This window comes from Eurosta solidaginis, chromosome 1, assembly GCF_040869045.1.
Source record: "Eurosta solidaginis isolate ZX-2024a chromosome 1, ASM4086904v1, whole genome shotgun sequence".
NCBI lineage: Eukaryota > Metazoa > Arthropoda > Insecta > Diptera > Tephritidae > Eurosta > Eurosta solidaginis.
The window spans coordinates 181,289,717-181,309,377 of record NC_090319.1 but is presented as its reverse complement, the minus strand read 5'-3'; the positions used below and the strand labels follow the sequence as shown (position 1 = coordinate 181,309,377).

The 19,661-nt window shown below is 37.8% G+C and overlaps 1 protein-coding gene across 1 annotated transcript in view; it reads left to right on the top strand.

Moving 5' to 3' along the window:
* Positions 1-18,810, top strand: part of yellow-h (L-dopachrome tautomerase yellow-h) — a 361,442-nt gene extending 342,632 nt beyond the window's left edge. Inside the window, exon 3 of the mRNA XM_067760039.1 lies at positions 18,269-18,810. Coding sequence (XP_067616140.1) covers positions 18,269-18,754 — 486 coding nt within the window. The 3' untranslated portion in view covers positions 18,755-18,810. The remainder of the gene's footprint in view (positions 1-18,268) is intronic.
* Positions 18,811-19,661: the final 851 nt, after the last annotated feature.

Genomic DNA, 19,661 nt, shown 5'->3' with positions numbered 1-19,661 from the left:
ATCTTTACTGTATATAAGTAAATTAAGTCAAAATTCAACTCCAGTAATGATATGATGCAACAAAATACAAAAATAAAAGAAAATTTCAAAATGGGCGTGGCTCCGCCCATTTTCATTTAGTTTGTCTAGAATACTTTTATTGCCATAAGTCGAACAAAAATTTACCAATCCTTCTCAAATTTGGTAGGAGCATAGATTCTATGACGGTAACTGTTCTCTGTGAAAATGGGCGAAATCGGTGGAAGCCACGCCCAGTTTTTATACACAGTCCACCGTCTGTCCTTCCGCTCGGCCATTAACACAATAACTTGAGCAAAATCCGATATATCTTTACTAAACTTAGCCCACGTACTTACCTGAGCTCACTTTTTCTTGGTATAAAAAATGGGCGAAATCGGACCATAACCACGCCCACTTTATCGATATCGAAAATTACGAAAAATGAAAACAATGCCATAATTCTATACCAAATACGAAAAAAGTGATGAAACATGGTAACTGGATTGGTTTATTGACGCCAAATATAACTTTGGAAAAAACTTTGTAAAATGGGTGTGACACCTACCATATTAAGTAGAAGAAAATGAAAAAGTTCTACAAGGCGAAATCAACAGCCCTTGGAATCTTGGCAGGAATACTGTTAGTGGTATTGCATATATAAATAAATTAGCAGTACCCGACAGATGATTTTCTGGATCACCTGGTCCACATTTTGGTCGATATCGCGAGAACGCCTTCACATATACATCTAAGGGCCACTCGCTTTTAAAACCCTCATTAATACCTTTAATTTGATATCCATATCGTACAAAAACATACCAGAGTCACCCCTGTCCCACCCTAATGGCGATATCTCGAAAAGGCGTCCACCTATAGACCTAATGCCCCCTCCCTCTTAAAATGCTCAGTAACACCTTTCGTTTGATACCCATATCGTACAAACATTCTAGAGTCACCCCTGGCCCACCCTAATGGCGATATCTCGAAAAGGCGTCCACCTATAGACCTAGTGTCCACTCCCTCTTAAAATGCTCAGTAACACCTTTCGTTTGATACCCATATCGTACAAACATTCTAGAGTCACCCCTGGCCCACCCTAATGGCGATATCTCGAAAAGGCGTCCACCTATAGACCTAATGCCCACTCCCTCTTAAAATGCCCAGTAACAGCTTTCGTTTGATACCCATATCGTACAAACATTCTAGAGTCACACCTGGCCCACCCTAATGGCGATATTTCGAAAAGGCGTCCACCTATAGAACTAAGGATTACTCCCTTTTAAAATACTCATTACCACCTTTCATTTGATACCCATATCGTACAAACACATTCTAGAGTCACCCTGGCCCACCCTAATGGCGATATCTCGAAAAGGCGTCCACCTATAGACCTAATGTCCACTCCCTCTTAAAATGCTCAGTAACACCTTTCGTTTGATACCCATATCGTACAAACATTCTAGAGTCACCCCTGGCCCACCCTAATGGCGATATCTCGAAAAGGCGTCCACCTATAGACCTAATGTCCACTCCCTCTTAAAATGCTCAGTATCACATTTCGTTTGATACCCATATCGTACAAACATTCTAGAGTCACCCCTGTCCCACCCTAATGGCGATATCTCGAAAAGGCGTCCACCTATAGACCTAATGCCCACTCCCTCTTAAAATGCTCAGTAACACCTTCCGTTTGATACCCATATCGTACAAACATTCTAGAGTCACACCTGGCCCACCCTAATGGCGATATCTCGAAAAGGCGTCCACCAATAGAACTAAGGATTACTCCCTTTTAAAATACTCATTACCACCTTTCATTTGATACCCATATCGTACAAACACATTCTAGAGTCACCCTGGCCCACCCTAATGGCGACATCTCGAAAAGGCGTCCACCTATAGACCTAATGCCCACTCCCTCTTAAAATGCTCAGTAAAATCTTTCGTTTGATACCCATACCGTACAAACATTCTAGAGTCACCCTTGGTCCAGCTTTATGGCGATATCTCGAAAAGGCGTCCACCTACAGAACTAAGGATTACTCCCTTTTAAAATACTCTTTACCACCATTCATTTGATACCCATATCGTACAAACACATTCTAGAGTCACCCTGGCCCACCCTAATGGCGATATCTCGAAAAGGCGTCCACCTATAGACCTAATGCCCACTCCCTCTTAAAATGCTCAGTAACACCTTTCGTTTGATACCCATATCGTACAAACATTCTAGAGTCACCCTTGGTCCACCTTTATGGCGATATCTCGAAAAGGCGTCCACCTATAGAACTAAGGATTACTCCCTTTTAAAATACTCCTTACCACCTTTCATTTGATACCCATATCGTACAAACACATTCTAGAGTCACCCCTGGCCCACCCTAATGGCGATATCTCGAAAAGGCGTCCACCTATAGACCTAATGCCCACTCCCTCTTAAAATGCTCAGTAACACCTTTCGTTTGATACCCATATCGTACAAACATTCTAGAGTCACCCCTGGCCACCCTAATGGCGATATCTCGAAAGGGCGTCCACCTATAGACCTAATGCCCACTCCCTCTTAAAATGCTCAGTAACACCTTTCGTTTGATGCACATATCGTACAAACACATTCTAGAGTCACCCCTGGCCCACCCTAATGACGATATCTCGAAAAGGCGTCCACCTATAGACCTCATGCCCACTCCCTCTTAAAATGCTCAGTAACACCTTTCGTTTGATACCCATACCGTACAAACATTCTAGAGTCACCCCTGGCCCACCCTAATGGCGATATCTCGAAAAGGCGTCCACCTATAGACCTAATGCCCACTCCCTCTTAAAATGCTCAGTAACACCTTTCATTTGATTCCCATATCGTACAAACACATTCTAGAGACACCCCTGGTCCACCTTTATGGCGATATCTCGAAACGGCGTCCACCTATGGAACTAAGGATCACTCCTTTTCAAAATACTCATTAACAGCTTTCATTTGATACCCATATCGTACAAACACATTATAGAATCACCCCTGGTCCACCTTAATGGGGACATCTCGAAAAGGCGTCCACCGATAGACCTAAGGCCCACTCCCTCTTAAAATGCTCAGTAACACCTTTCATTTGATACCCATATCGTACAAACAAATTCTAGAGTCAGCCCTGGTCTACCTTTATGGCGATATCCCTAAATGGCGTTCATCCATAGAACTATGGCCTACTCTCTCTTAAAATACTCGTTAATACCTTTCATTTGATACACATGTTATACAACCACATTCCAGGGTTACCCCAGATTGATTTTCCTTATTTTGTCTCCATAGCTCTCAACTGAGTATGTTATGTTCGGTTACACCCGAACTTAGCCTTCCTTACTTGTTTATACTCAGTTGAGCAGAGCTCACAGAGTATATTAAGTTTGATTGGATAACGGTTGGTTGTACATATATAAAGGAATCGAGATAGATATAGACTTCCATATATCAAAATAATCAGGATCGAAAAAAAAATTGATTGAGCCATGTCCGTCCGTCCGTCCGTCCGTTAACACGATAACTTGAGTAAATTTTTAGGTATCTTGATGAAATTTGGTATGTAGGTTCCTGAGCACTCATCTCAGATCGCTATTTAAAATGAACGATATCGGACTATAACCACGCCCACTTTTTCGATATCGAAAATTTCGAAAAACCGAAAAAGTGCGATAATTCATTACAAAAGACCGATAAAGCGACGAAACTTGGTAGATGAGTTGAACTTATGACGCAAAATAGAAAATTAGTAAAATTTTGGACAATGGGCGTGGCACCGCCCACTTTTAAAAGAAGGTAATTTAAAAATTTTGCAAGCTGTAATTTGGCAGTCGTTGAAGATATCATGATGAAATTTGGCAGGAACGTTACTCTTATTACTGTATGTACTCTTAATAAAAATTAGCAAAATCGGAGAAGGACCACGCCCACTTTTAAAAAAAAAATTTTTTTAAAGTAAAATTTTAACAAAAAATTTAATATCTTTACAGTATATAAGTAAATTATGTCAAGATTCAATTCCAGTAATGATATGGTGCAACAAAATACAAAGATAAAAGAAAATTTAAAAATGGGCGTGGCTCCGCCCTTTTTCATTTAATTTGTCTAGGATACTTTTAACGCCATAAGTCGAACAAAAATTAACCAATCCTTTTGAAATTTGGTAGGGGCATAGATTTTATGGCGTTAACTGTTTTCTGTGAAAATGGGCGAAATCGGTTGATGCCACGCCCAGTTTTTATACACAGTCGTCCGTCTGTCCTTCCGCATGGCCGTTAACACGATAACTTGAGCAAAAATCGATATATCTTTACTAAACTCAGTTCACATACTTATCTGAACTCACTTTATCTTGGTATGAAAAATGAACGAAATCCGACTATGACCACGCCCACTTTTTCGATATCGAAAATTACGAAAAATGAAAAAATGCCATAATCCTATACCAAATACGAAAAAAGGGATGAAACATGGTAAGGTAATTGGATTGTTTTATTGACGCGAAATATAACTTTAGAAAAAACTTTATAAAATGGCTGTGACACCTACCATATTAAGTAGAAGAAAATAAAAAGTTCTGCAGGGCGAAATAAAAAACCCTTAAAATCTTGGCAGGTATTACATATATAAATAAATTAGCGGTATCCAACAGATGTTGTTCTGGGTCACCCTGGTCCACATTTTGGTCGATATCTGGAAAACGCCTTCACATATACAACTACCACCACTCCCTTTTAAAACTCTCATTAATACCTTTAATTTGATACCCATATCGTACAAACTCATTCTAGAGTCACCCCTGGTCCACCTTTATGGCGATATTTCGAAAAGGCGAACACCTATAGAACGAAGGCCCACTCCCTTTTAAAAATACTCATTAACACCTTTCATTTGATACCCATATCGTACAAACAAAGTCTAGAGTCACCCCTGGTCCAGAAAGGATTACTCCCTTTTAAAATGCTCATTAACACCTTTCATTTGATACCCATATCGTACAAACGCATTCTAGAGTCACCCCTGGTCCATCTTTACGGCGATATCTCGAAAAGGCGTCCATCTATAGAACTTAGGTCCACGCCCTTTTAAATACTCATTAATACCTTCCATTTGATACCCATATCGTACAAACGAATTCTAGAGTCAACCCTGATCCACCTTTATGGCTATATCCCTAAATGGCGTCCACCTATAGAACTATGGCCCACTCCCTCATAAAATACTCTTTAATGCCTTTCATTTGATACACATGTCATACAAACACATTCCAGGGTTTCCCTCGGTTCATTTTCCTACATGGTTATTTTCCCTTATGTTGTCACCATAGCTCTCAATTGAATATGTAATGTTCGGTTAAACCCGAACTTAACCTTCCTTACTTGTTCCTTTTGTTCCTTTGTCACGGTGTCTTAACCCCTGTGTAAGTTTAACGTTTATAGCTCAATGAGAAGTTACTTCAAAAACGATCACGAAATTCAAAATGTTCCAAATTCTTATCTAATTATATCGACTCGTGCGCCTCCTAATGGATTTTTTTTTTCTTTTTTTCCTTTGTCACGGTGTGTAAATCTGAAATTTTGTAAGGATTTCAAATATAAGGTAGTCGTAAATTACTAAATAGCAAAAGTAAATTTTTGGCCCTTACCGCTTTTGGGGCCCTCACTAGGGTAGGCTCCTTGTCGCTGGTGTGAGGGCTTAGCCGAACTCCATAGCGCCCGACTAGGAGGCGGATCTGTTTAGGACTGTCCTCTACGCCGTTTCGCCTCATAGGAGGGCGGCGGGATGTCGATGGCCAACAAATGCCAACCCCCTAATCCAGGGTGTTATGCGGACGGTGCCTATGCGACGATTTGCAGCCTGGGGATAAATTCGGCTGTATTCGAACGGAGCCTTACCGATATCGGGCCACCTCGTGAAGTATTATGGCCTTACCACTAACTAACTAACAGGGGAAATGTCCCTACATGCATTGGTCCAACATCCAGCAATATTCTGGATATTACATTGAGCTCCGAGCGTGATATATCAAGGTATGATTGGATGGCGTTACCCGCCTTTACGCAAAAACACACCTCTGCGTGCAAGTGGCATCGCTGTCAGCTGTGGCTGAACAGCAATGCCAATTGCACTCAGCAGGACCAATTGCATTCAGCAATAAAAATGATGGCCGCTGAGCGTGGGTAAAGAAACGAACCCGGGTGAATTCGTTTTTGACTTTGGGAGTGACCGGTTGGAAAAAAGCTAAATGGTGCAGAAAATTAAAAGTAAAGATTAGAAAATAGAAAGATAGGAACCAGATTTGATAAACTAAAAAGAGAAACATGTATTTGAACGAAAAGTGTAACTAAGAAAGAAAGTTAGAAAACGTTTGTAAAGTGAAATAATAAAAAGACAACTAAAATTTACTTTAAATAAAAAACCCAACCAAATCTAAGCAAACAAGGAAAATTTATTTGTGGCGTGTGGCGTGTGTTGGTGCGGGTGTGCACATAGGGCTGCATACCCACAAGCGTGAGTATTATCCAATACCAAAAAAAATGGTTGGCGTCAAAATCCGAACCTTAAATGGCGACCGTGGGCCGAAGGCCTGCCAATGCGGCGAGTGGCCACTCAAGCCTCCCAACAGGCACTAATTAAAGTGAAAAAAACCTACAAAAAATTTAAAAACGTAAAATCTTAAAAACTTACAATGCTAAAAACCTAAAATCAAAAATCTATTAAAAATGAATTAAACAAATTATCTAAAGAATTAAAATTTAATTTACACAAAATTTAAAAATCTACAAAAAAAACCATAAAAATCCAAAAAAAAAATACAAAACTTACAAAAACCCTACAAAAAAAAATTTTAATACCATTTAAAAATCTACAAAAAAAATTACTAAATTTAAAAACCATTACAAAAAAATATATAAAAATGCAAAAATCTTACAAAAAAAAATTAAAAACTAAAAACCATTACAAAAAAAATGTTCCTTTGAAAACTATAAAAATCACAAAAAATTACAAAATTTTAAAAACCATTAAAAAAAATTACAAAACATTTAAAAAATCTCTACAAAAAAAAGTACAAAATCAAAAATTACAAAGAAAGACAAACATAAAACTTTTGCTAAATTTTGAATAAATTAAAACGGCATTAATACGCTCGTGTAGCACTTTACCTCCAAATCGTAGAGGCATAACGGTCTAAAAAATATATATATGTGTACCATAACCAAGAACTGTACATAACGGTCATAGGCAAGCCACGCCATCAATATTTACAGCTATATACATAACGCTGAAAACCAGCAGCAAATATCAGCAGCAGAACGCCAGCAGAGAAGGCGATCAGCATAACAATATAAGCTACATACTGGCAGCAGACAACAGCAGCAGCAGGAAAATTTGCAGTACGGGTATGGCGCACAGTGTGCAGAAAACATAAGTATATTATTAAAATTCTCTTTCAACCTGTTCTTTAAAAAGATTGTAGTTTTGAATTTTCATACTATCCTATCACTTTACTATATTATAATTAACTTTTCCTATAAATAAACATCATCTATGTAATTCCTATTACTATTACTATTTTCAAACAAAATTTATTATTATTATTATTAAAACATTACAAAAAAAAAAATACAAAAAAAAATACAAAAAAAAAATGAGAAAAGCACAACACAAATACATTTGTAAACATTTTCTATGAATTTTTTTTAAATAATATGGGTCACAGTTGGACAAAACCAGACCTAAAATTTTCCAATTAATGCATCTAATCAAATAAAATTTTTTTTCTACTTTTTCACACTCAGTATATTTCAACTGTCTTAATCACAACTTCATAAATATGTAAATATTTAATCTCGTTGATTCTAATCCAATTTATGAAAATGTTAATAATTTTAAACTTTCACAAAACATAACTTTGTAACATTTTCATTATAAAACTTTTTGGTTTTTGCCCAACTACCCCATATACGTACTTACGTTTCAAGTGCAACAATTTGTTTTGCCAACCTCTCATGGCAACACAAATATGAGATTTTGATTTTTTTTTTTTTTGGAAATACGGTGCGTCCGTAAACAAACATACATAATTTTCTTTGCATAAAGTGGTGGTTCCGTAATTAACCAAAAAGATTTTTTTTGCGTAAACGGTGGTTCCGTACAAAACCAATGAAATTTTTTTAATCCCGGTGCGTCCGAGGATATTCGGGTGCGTCCGTTATCAACAGCCAAGTCCTTTTACCAAAATAAAATATTTTCCTTTGAAATCAATTTAAATTAAATTACTTCAAGATACGTTCAATTTATCATTAAATATTCAGTCTTTCATTAAATTGCCGGATAATTATTTCAATTTCACATCAACATTCAATTCAATTTCTGTTAAATTTTCGTAAGCAATTTCTACAAATTCGACTTTAATCAGATTAAATATTTCTTCTTCGCTTCCTACTACATATGTTTCTTAGAAACCAAAAAGTAGTTCCCAGAATTTCAGAACAAGACTCAGATTCCGAAAATTCCGAAAATTCCAAAAATTCAGATTCCAATTCCAAAAATTTTAATTCTGAAAGTTCCGATTCCGAAAATCTTGATTTTAAAAGCCCAGTTTCCGAAGGCTCAACCACATATTCGCCCAGTACAATGAAAAACCTTGTTGTTAGACTTTCTTTGTCCGGAGAATTTCACGGATTTGAGGAATTGCCCGAAACAAATATTTCAAATCCTCCTAATTCCGATACAAATATGGCGGCTCCTGAAGAAAAAAGGACGTTTATCAGCATGTGTGCTGGTATTATGCGTGAAAATTATAGCGGTGAGCCTCTAGGTGTCGAATCTTTCATTAATAAAATTGAGTTAATCTAACAATTTGTCGACGAAAATTTAACTGGCATTTGTATTTCATATATTAAATCCAAACTCGATGGTAAAGCTCGAGAAGCGATACCAACTCAAGTACTTCCAGTTAATGATATAAAACTAGCACTACGTAACCGTATAAAACCCGACAACTCCAAAGTTGTGGCCGGAAAAATTGCGGCTTTACAAGTTAATAACAATAATTACACCGATTTTGCAAAACGCGTCGAGGAATTGTCTGATGCTTTAGAGCGTTCGCTCATTATCGAAGGGATTACTCAGGCCAAAGCCCATGAAATGGCCATCGAGCAAACAGTTAACGTTTGCCGATTGAACGCAAAAACCAGTTTAGTCAAATCAATCCTCGCTTCAACCAATGTTTCTGATTCCAAGGACGTAGTAGCTAAACTGATTGTAGAGCAATCAAATGAAATAAAAGAACGCCAAGTTTTAGCATTTCGAGCTCGGAACAATAACAATTTTAGAAATTTTCAAAGTAATAACCGAGGTCGAAACTTCCAAAATCAAAGTGGTAACTTTAACAATTATAGACAAAATAGACCATCTTTTAGTAACAGTAACTATGGCAACAACTTCAATCGCGGCAATCAAAGGCAAAATTTCCGTTCCGGCGGCGGAAATCGGAATCAGCCTAATAATAATAATAATAGCTACAATAGTCGTACTAGCAACAATAGCGGTTCTAACACTTCCAATAATAGAGCTAGAAATGCAAGCGTCCGGGCTTTAAACAGGGAAGCCCCTCAGGAGCGAACACTGAGGGAGGACGAGACAAATTACTAACTGATTCAGCTCACAGTTTTTTCATCTAAAAACGTTTATTGTCTTAACTTAAATTATTCCAATTTTATACAAATAAATATTACTGGTTCTAACAAATTTTGTACATTTCTAGTCGATACACAAGCCGACATTTCGTTAATTAAAATTTCTTCTCTTAATAAAAATTTTTCAATTAATAACAATGATACAATTAATATTACTGCAGTAACTACAGATACAGTTTCTACATTAGGTACTTTTACAACTAACTTACACTTTTCAAATTTTTATATCAAACATACGTTGCACGTGGTAGGCAATGATTTCAACATTCCATCAGATGGAATACTTGGTAAGGATTTCCTAAAAACAAATAAATGCGATATCAGCTATGCAACAAATTGCATTTCTTTCTGGATAGACAATGAAAAGATCGCACTTCCCATCCTTCACGGAATGGAAAGCGATACATTTGTTATACCACCGCGTTGCGAAGTTTATAGAATTTTCGCCTTGGAAAAAGACTCAGAACCACTTTTCGTGGATTCTCAAGAGATTTCTGCCGGTGTTTTCACAGCACACACACAGACATGTATAGTTGATACTAGTATTCCGATCATTAAAGTAATAAACACCACAAATAGCGTAAAATACGTAAATAACTGCAACATTCAAACAGAAAAACTTTCTAATTATAATGTTTATAAAATCAATAACCCAGTAAAACAAGATAGTCGTATCAAAGAACTTAAAAGCATTTTAGAAAAACAAATACCTAATTATGCTGAAAATAAGCTTATTAACTTATGTTTACAATATTCCCATATTTTTGCGCTAGACAATGATAAAATGACAATAAACAATTTTTATGAACAAAAACTAAAACTAAACGATACGACGCCAGTATACATTAAAAATTATCGCCTACCGTACTCTCAGCGCGAAGAAATAAATAAACAGGTTAATAAATTATTGGAAAACGATCTGATCGAAAATAGTTGTTCGAATTATAACAGTCCCTTGATTTTGGTACCGAAGAAAGACCTAAATGGCCAAAAATCGTATAGAATGTGCGTTGACTTTAGGGCTGTAAATAAAAAGTTAATTGCCGATAAATTTCCTTTGGCACGTGTAGACGATATTTTGGATAACCTTGGCCGTGCGAAATTCTTTTCTACTTTAGATCTTTTTTCGGGCTTTCACCAAATTCCACTTCACAAAGATTCAAGAGACATCTTTTAGTACTGACCGCGGAGCTTTTCGATGGAAGGTGTTACCATTTGGTCTGAACGTGGCTCCAAATTCATTTTCAAGAATGATGTCAATTGCATTTTCTGGTATTTCACCCAACCAAGCCTTTATGTATGTAGACGATATAATAGTAATTGGATGTAGCGAAGCACATCATCTCAATAATCTAAAAAAAGTTTTCGAAACCTGTAGGAAGTTCAACTTGCGACTTAATCCAAAAAAGTGTAATTTTCTTCGACCTGAAGTAACTTTCTTAGGGCATAAATGCTCAGCAAATGGTTTGCTACCAGACGATTCAAAAATTGAAGCAATTAAAAGGTATCATAAGCCACGCGATAAAGATGCTGTCCGAAGATTCGTGGCATTTGCAAATTATTATAGGAGATTCATTCCAAATTTCGCTTCTTTAGCAGCTCCATTGAATCGTTTGAGTAGAAAAAAGGTTAAATTTAATTGGGATACGGCATGTGAGTTAGCTTTCGAAAAACTAAGAAAAAGTCTGATTTCTCCAAAACTATTACAATATCCAGATATCACCAAAGAATTTTTAATTAAGGTTGATGCTTCAAAGTTAGGTTGTGGTGCGATACTGAGTCAAAATCATAATCATTTACCGCACTCTTGGAGAACTGCTCGTGTAGCTTTCCTACCAAAGGCGGGGAACATCGGTCACGTGTATCCCAAAGACTATAGACCCATTACCTTAACATCATTTCTGCTCAAAACCTTTGAGAGGCTGATAGATCTGTACATAAAGTCCAACATGGATGAAAAGCTGCACTAAAAAGATAATTTGCTGTTTACCAAGAGGGCCTTAAAAATTGATATCTGAAAACTAATGTGCTGTACTTGTTTTTATGAAATTTTTATTTTTTTAACTTGTTAGGCAAATGAAATGTTGTCCATATTTAGGATGTTTTCTTCATGGTGTTTAAAATGTTCGTAGTTTTTTATTGGAAAGCGGGCATTGAAATACTATTTCTCGAGTGGTTGAAGTATTTTCTTTGCAGATTATGACCACATCCATTTTTTTACTTACTTACTTAATTGGCGCTTAACCGTCTAAACGGTTATGGCCGTCCAACAAGGCACGCCAGTCGCTCCTTCGCTCCGCCAACCGGCGCCAATTGGTCACACCAAGGGAGTTTAAATCGTTTTCAACCTGGTCCTTCCAACGGAGTGGGGCCGCCCTCTACCTCTGCTTCCATAGGCGGGTTCCGATGGAAATACTTTCTTGGCCGGAGCATCCTCTTTCATTCGCATAACATGGCCTAGCCAGCGCAGCCGCTGCGTTTTAATTCGCTGGACTATGTTGATGACTGCGTATAGCTCGTACAGCTAATCATTATATCTTCTTCGGTACTCGCCATCGTCAACGCGTAGAGGTCCATAATCTTTCGAAGAACTTTTCTCTCGAACACTCCCAAAGCCGCTTCATCTGCTGTTGTCATGGTCCATGCTTCTGCCCCATATAGCAGGATGGGTACGATAAATGACTTGTAGAGTATGATTTTCGTTCGCCGTGAGAGGACTTTACTTTTAATTGCCTACCTAGTCCACAGTAGCATTTATTGGGAAGATTGATTCTTCGCTGTATTTCAGTGGTGATGTTGTTGCTAGTGTTGATGCTGGTTACCAAATAAACGAAGCCTTTTACTATTTCAAAATTATGGCTGCCAACAGTAGCGTGGTTGTCAAGACGCGTATACGCTGAATCCTTGCTGGATGAGAGCAGGTACTTCGTTTTGTCCTCATTCACCATCAAACCCATCTTTACCGCTTTTTTCCAGTTTGGAGTGAGCAGAACTAACAGCGCGGGTGTTTAGGCCGATGATATCAATGTCATCAGCATATGCCAGTAATTGCACGCTTTTATCGTATATTGTTCCAGTGCGGTTAAGTTCTGCAGCTAGTATAATTTTCTCCAGGATCAAATTAAAGAAATCTCACGATAGGGGGTCACCCTGTCTGAAACCTCGTTTAGTTTCGAACGGCTCGGAGAGGCCCTTCCCAATTCTGACTGAGCTAATGACGTTGCTCAACGTCATTTTGCATAGCCGTATAAGTTTTGTGGGGAAACCAAATTCAGACATAGCGGCATATAGGCAGCTCCTTTTCGTGCTGTCGAAGGCGGCTTTAAAGTCAACGAAGAGGTGGTGTGTGTCGATTCTCCTTGCACGGGTTTTTTCCAAGATTTGGCGCATTGTGAAAATCTGGTCGATGGTAGATTTACCAAGTCTGAAGCCGCACTGATAAGGTCCAATCAGCCGGTTCACGGTGGGCTTCAATCTTTCGCACAATACACGTGAAAGGACCTTATATGCGATATTAAGAATGCTGATTCCACGATAGTTGGTGCATTTTGCAGTATCCCCCTTCTTGTGGACTGGGCAAAGAACACTTAGATTCCAACCGTCAGGCATGCACTCGTCCGCCCATATTTTGCTAAGAAGCTGCTGCATGCGCCTTACCAACTCCTCGTCGCCGTACTTAAATAGCTCCGCGGGATATCCATCAGCGCCCACGGCCTTGTTGTCCATCTATTTTTTTATTTCATAAAAAGAGAAGTTAGTTCAATCCTAGATTTTCAGATTTCTAGTAAGGTACCCTGCAGTCAAAAGCCAAAGGAGTCAGCAAACATTTTAGTTCATTGACTAGAATTTTGTGGAGTATTTCATACTAGTCAGCTTTTGAATAGTTCATTGACTATAATTTTTGGGGCTATTCATAACAGTTAGTGTATGAGTAGTTAATTGACTAGAGTTTTGTGGCGTTCATCATACTAGTCAGTTTTAGAATAGTGACTATAACTTTGTGGTGTTATTCATACCAGTTAGTTTTTGAATAATTTATTCGACTAGAATTTCGTCTGTCGAACTCGAGGAAATGCGCGAGTGCTCTCTGTAGCCAATTCGCAATGAATACTTCAGTTGACAATGCTAGATGTCGTCCAAATCAACAGGCACATAAACACAAGCATCGCACCTCTCCGTTACCTCGACAGAGGTTAAAGAAGCCATTGAAAAGGTCAATCCTTCCATATCAATAGTCCCAGACGGAAAACCTATGCCGATGCCAAAACACCTTGGCCGTAATGGTATCAGCAGCCTAGCACATTTTTTCTACTTGTCGTTAAAAGTCTTTGCCATCCCAGAATAATGAATAAAATGAATTTGAGCTAATTTATCACTTTTCAAGTAATTTTTCAACCCGACTAAGACTAGTATATTAACTAGCAGGATGCTGATGCAAATATCGACTAGTATGTCAACTGGTGTTACAATGATGCATAGACTGAGTAGTATGCCAAATGGTATGTTGATGTTGAATACACTAACTAGTATGTCAATTGGTTTGATATTGGTGTATATAATAACTAGTATGCTATCTGGTATAATTCTAGCGCAAAGCTAGTAGATTAATTGGTATAACCCTGATGGGTATGCTGACTAGTATGGCACCTGGTACGATGTTGGTGTATATAATGACTATTTTGTCAATTGATATGATGCTGATGCAGAGACTGGCAATTGACATTTCGTACGACACCGCCGTGTTTAAAATACCAGTTGCTAATATGGAAAAATTACAGAACTCACACTAATTGGGATTTTGGCAAACTAGTATTCTTCTAGTACATAACTAGTTGGTTTGACTACAGGGTAACTATAAATAAAATAAAATGCATGCGCAACTACCCATAGATGTTACAGCTAACCAAATATGTGTATATTTTCGAAAAAGCCATATTAACTTTTGCAGCAAATGCAGCAAAATTTAAATTTTGAATTTTTGCGCGTTTTTCTATCTTTCGTAAAATGTTGAAAATCATTTATTATTGACATTGACAATGAAATTTGAAGCACCAAGCAAAACCGACTGGATTTTTCACTCGATTATGCATTCAATAAAGCAATACTAGGTTCAAACACACACTAAATTGGCAATTTATACTCTTTGGGCAATTTATTACGCAATTTGTCATATAATAAATTGTAATAATAAATTGCCAATTTAAAAAAAAAAGCGTAATAAATTGTTTCAAACTGCAAATGCAACATTGTAAAGTGTGTTTATTGAGTATATATAAACGTCAGTTACGCATGGCTGAACTATATGGTTAGCTCATTTCATCAGCTGATTTTATGTCTTTCATTTCATTGGAGTAGGGATTGTCAAAAGAAGATGGCAAAATCAAAATGAAACCAAAACATTAAACACATTTTCTTGCAATACACAAAAATTTCAAAGTTTTATGTTTTCATTCCATTCCATTCACCTTATACCAACACGCACATTTTGACATTCTCAACAAAGATATGTTGTTACTGTAGAGATGAGCCAACCAGCTATCAATTTACTATTGTGTAAGCTAAATAGAGTTGTATGAACACCACTCAATTTAAATCGAAATAGCCTCAATTTATTTTTCTGTTTGAACATAGTATTAAGCCTCTGTGTGAAATTGGCATTCACTGATTTTAAGCCTTCGTAAGGAGCTTCTTTTTTTTTTTGATATCCATATTGCGCAAACACATCCTAGTGCTGCCTGGGTATATATTTTGTGCTCTAGACCCTAGTGACCCACCGGATTGAAGTCGCATTAAATTTCATGCAGTGGTTTTGGAGTGATGCTCGGTCAAACATCAGACAGACAGACGCAAATTTTAAAAACTGTTGATAATGACACCTTGCCTGAATTTTTCTTTTATATCGTCAATGTACAGACATCGGCCTGTTACAATTTTATTATATTGTAACAAATTTAGTGAAATTCCGCTTATCTGAAACTTTCTACTAACGTTCGAATCGCTAAACTGTTGAATAAATCACTCCACTATTTAGTATTGCAAACTGGTCTTTATTTAGATTACTTCAAGAGTAATACTTCACAATTATACTTCGAAACCAATAGCGTGTTTAAATCAAAAATGATTACTGATTACTCAGCTGTCGCTGCATTTATACTCCCTGTTGCCCCGTTCACCCATTTCTGCTAAGGTCTAGTAACTTCGCGAACTTCATTCTTGATTACCAGCCATATATGTACATGTATATTTGTAGTTTATAGTCTCTCGCATAGCCATATGCGCGTGTATATGTGAGTACTACCTCGGCTGATGGTGAGTATCTCTCTCTTGCCTTTTATGTGCATGTGCAAATGATGATTGATTTGTTTATGTACATACAAGTGGCTGCTTAGTATCGGATTAAGGATGCTAGTATCACTTAGTGGTGTGAATATTCATCACACTGGCTTTCACCAAAGTCGGATCGTCCCGATCAAACAAATCGCTCGATCTAACCGCTGCTAACCTCTCCAAATTAACCACACTTCCATTTCGTTTTTTCCAAATGGTTTGTATGCGGTAGCTGGTATCACTGATCCTCTTCACAACTTTGTACGGGCCTTCCCAACTGTACCAAAATTTGGATGGAACACCTTTCCGCAGGTGAGGGTTGTATAGCAGTAACAAATCTCCCTCCAAAAACCCTTCTGAATAATTGTTCTTGTCGTACCTGTGTTTCGTCCTACTACTCATTGTCCTGGACCGTTCCCCCACACTCTGTTTTGTTTGGCCAATGAAATACTGTGTAGAGCTTGCGCCTGACGGATTGGCTTCGCATAATCAGTATCGTTCCGATGTTTCACAACACTAGTGCGCTCTGGCTTGAAACCACCCTTGCATTCTTTCTGGAAATTCTTTCCTTCGTTTAGTGCGTCCATAAGGGTTTGTCAATGCCAGTGTTTTTCTCGTTGGTACCTTCGGTTCTGATTTGTTTGGCCCATTCATTCCATCAACCTTTGCCCGATTTACTTTCTCTGACTTTTGTGGTCTCTGTTGAATCTCCTCCACCAGCACTCGCTTACTACTCGCCAGTGACCGTACGCAACCTTGCTCCAGGTAATGGCTGTACTCTCCTGTTGACCAAATCAGATCAGATTAAAGAATGAGATCCGCCGGTATCTACAGTCAGTACACGTTCTTTGCCATCCATATTTCCTTTGACGGTAGACTGCTCGATTTTCTTCCTATTTGCGAGATAGATATCACAGGACATACAATAGCTGGGGAAAGTTCTCGATCTTTACATCTGACTCGCTCTTGCTTATCTCCCCCAGCTTTGCATTTACGACCAGCCAAGTTGGAACTATTAGGACCAAGATCGCAATGACGTGCAATGTGATCTGGGTTGCCGCACTTGAAACATTTAATTACTCCGGTATTCTTCTGTTGTGATCCCTTCAGTGGTTCCAAAATTGTGTCTACCCAATCTGGTCTTTCTACCTCCACACGGCGTGCTTTGAAGGCTGGCTTACACAGAAGCGATGCTGTTTCCTGAATCAGAGCATGTGATACAGTTTCTGTGAATGTAAGTTTTGGGCTTGCATATGTCGCTCGCTTCGTTTCGACGTCCCGTATGCCATTTATAAAGCTCTGAATTTTTACCCTTTCGGTGTATTCCACGGGTGCGTCGGCATTCGCCAAATGTGCAAGCCTTTCGACATCTGACGCAAACTCCTGCAAAGTCTCATTAGCTTTTTGATAGTGGTTTTGCAACTCTATTTGGTATATCTGCTTCCTGTGTTTGCTTCCGTATCGCCCCTCTAGAGCGCCCATCAAAGTTTCGTAGTTGTCTTATCAAACTGGAGCCCAAATACCTGGAAAGAAACAGAGCCTTCAAAAAATGGAGATTTTACCTTCGTATTGCTTGCTGAAACAACTGGGCGATTTAGTTGCAGCTCCTGTATACGGCCTTTTAAAGCATCTGCCTCAGCCTCGATTTTGTTCTCAAACTATATTACAACATCAAAAATTTTATATATAAGGTTTTTCAATTAGAAGAAAATTTTTCTAAGCGGGGTCGCCCCTCGGCAGTGTTTGGCAAGCTCTCCGAGTGTATTTCTGCCATGAAAAGCTCTCAGTGAAAACTCATCTGCCTTGCAGATACCGTTCGGTGTCGGCATAAAACACGTAGGTCCCGTCCGGCCAATTTGTAGGGAAAATAAAGAGGAGCACGACGCAAATTGGAAGAGAAGCTGACCTTATATCTCTTCGGAGGTTAACGCACCTTACATTTATTTTTTTATTTTTATTTAGTATTGCAAACTGGTCTTTATTTAGATTACATGTGTAAATAATGATTGATTGGTTTACGTACATACAAGTGGTTGCTTAATATCGGATTAGGGATGCTAGTATCACTTAGTGATGTGAATATTCGTCACAATATGTAGAGATTTCGCTATATACAAGTCAGAAATTAGAAAAAAGTCTGGCTACGCCCTTGCAACTATTGTTTGCAAAGCTATATCAACATCAATATATAAATTAGTTTTATTATATAATCGTATGATTTCAGGAATTTGCTGTGTCAACCGAACTGCTGCGGGACGAAAGTTTGTGGCCTTCGAACTCCCAAGATGTTGCCAAATATTTCATTGAACTGGGTGATCGTGGCTACCTTGGTCAATCATCGGCCTCACATATTGCTCGAAACGGAGTTATGTTTTACACACAGGTACATCGTGATAATATCGGCTGCTGGAATACCGCTAACCCTTATATGCGTGCAAATTTGGCTATGTTACTAAGCGAGCACCAACAGCTGCTGCAATTTCCCAATGATCTGAAAATTGATCAGGCACCTGAGCAAAGTCTATGGGTTATGAGCAATAGGCTGCCAATATACCTGTATGGTCAGCTAAATTATAGTGATATAAATTTCCGAATTTTAAGATCGGGAGTAAATGATATTACTAGAGGTAGTGTATGTGATACAAACACTCAGGCAGTTCATTTAAAAATGCCTGTTACAGTGCAATTGCACGAGGGTGAGTGCTACTAAATAAATCACTTGTATTTTTGATTTAAATTAATTGTATTAAAAAATGATAAAAATAAAAGGACCATTAGAAATAAAGAATATGTTCATTGCTCTTTATGCGCAAGATTTAGGGATCGATTTTGTTTAAATATATGACAAACTATATATACATATAACATATAGAAAGAAAATTTATAGTACAAAGGAATCATCGGTTAGTAGTCTTATATTAGACTTAGAACACTCCGCCACGTTCTTCGGACTGACGACGAAACTACCGTCTTGTGCACCATCATTTTTGGGGAACAGTTTCTTGAAACAACAAAGCATAAACATAATTTTTTTCTAGATGCTTTGATAAAGAGTTTGTAGTAAATGTACTAAAGATTTAATAGTTTTATATGTTAGTATAACAACTTCTCCGAAACCGCTTATTATGATATTTTGGCAAATACTAGAAACTTTATAGGACCTTTCATACTTGCTGATTTTAGATCTGATAAGCTAGTCTTACGATGTCAGGTTGCTTGGTTGCTGTCATGGGCGGATCCAAAGAGTAATTTTTGGGGGAAACTTCACTAAAAAGAAATCCGTTTTTTTGGTAGGAACTATCGACTTTATGGGTGGAGCCTAGCGTTTTTTGTTTTTTTTTTTTTTTTTGTTTTTGATATTCCTCTAAACCAAAAAAAACTGTAATTCAAACGAAAATTATGTATGTTAACATTGCTCATTCCTATATCGGTCTACCCATCAGCCTATTTATCGGAGGTGATAATTTAATCCTGATAATTCAATTCTGTGATAATTCAATACTTAGTGGGATGTTTCCGTCATTTATAAAGCCCGTGGCAACGCCTACTATGGCTGCTCGAATTTTGAAAATCTTTGCATCTACTTCAAAAACGGTTGAAGATGTGGCAGGGTTGCG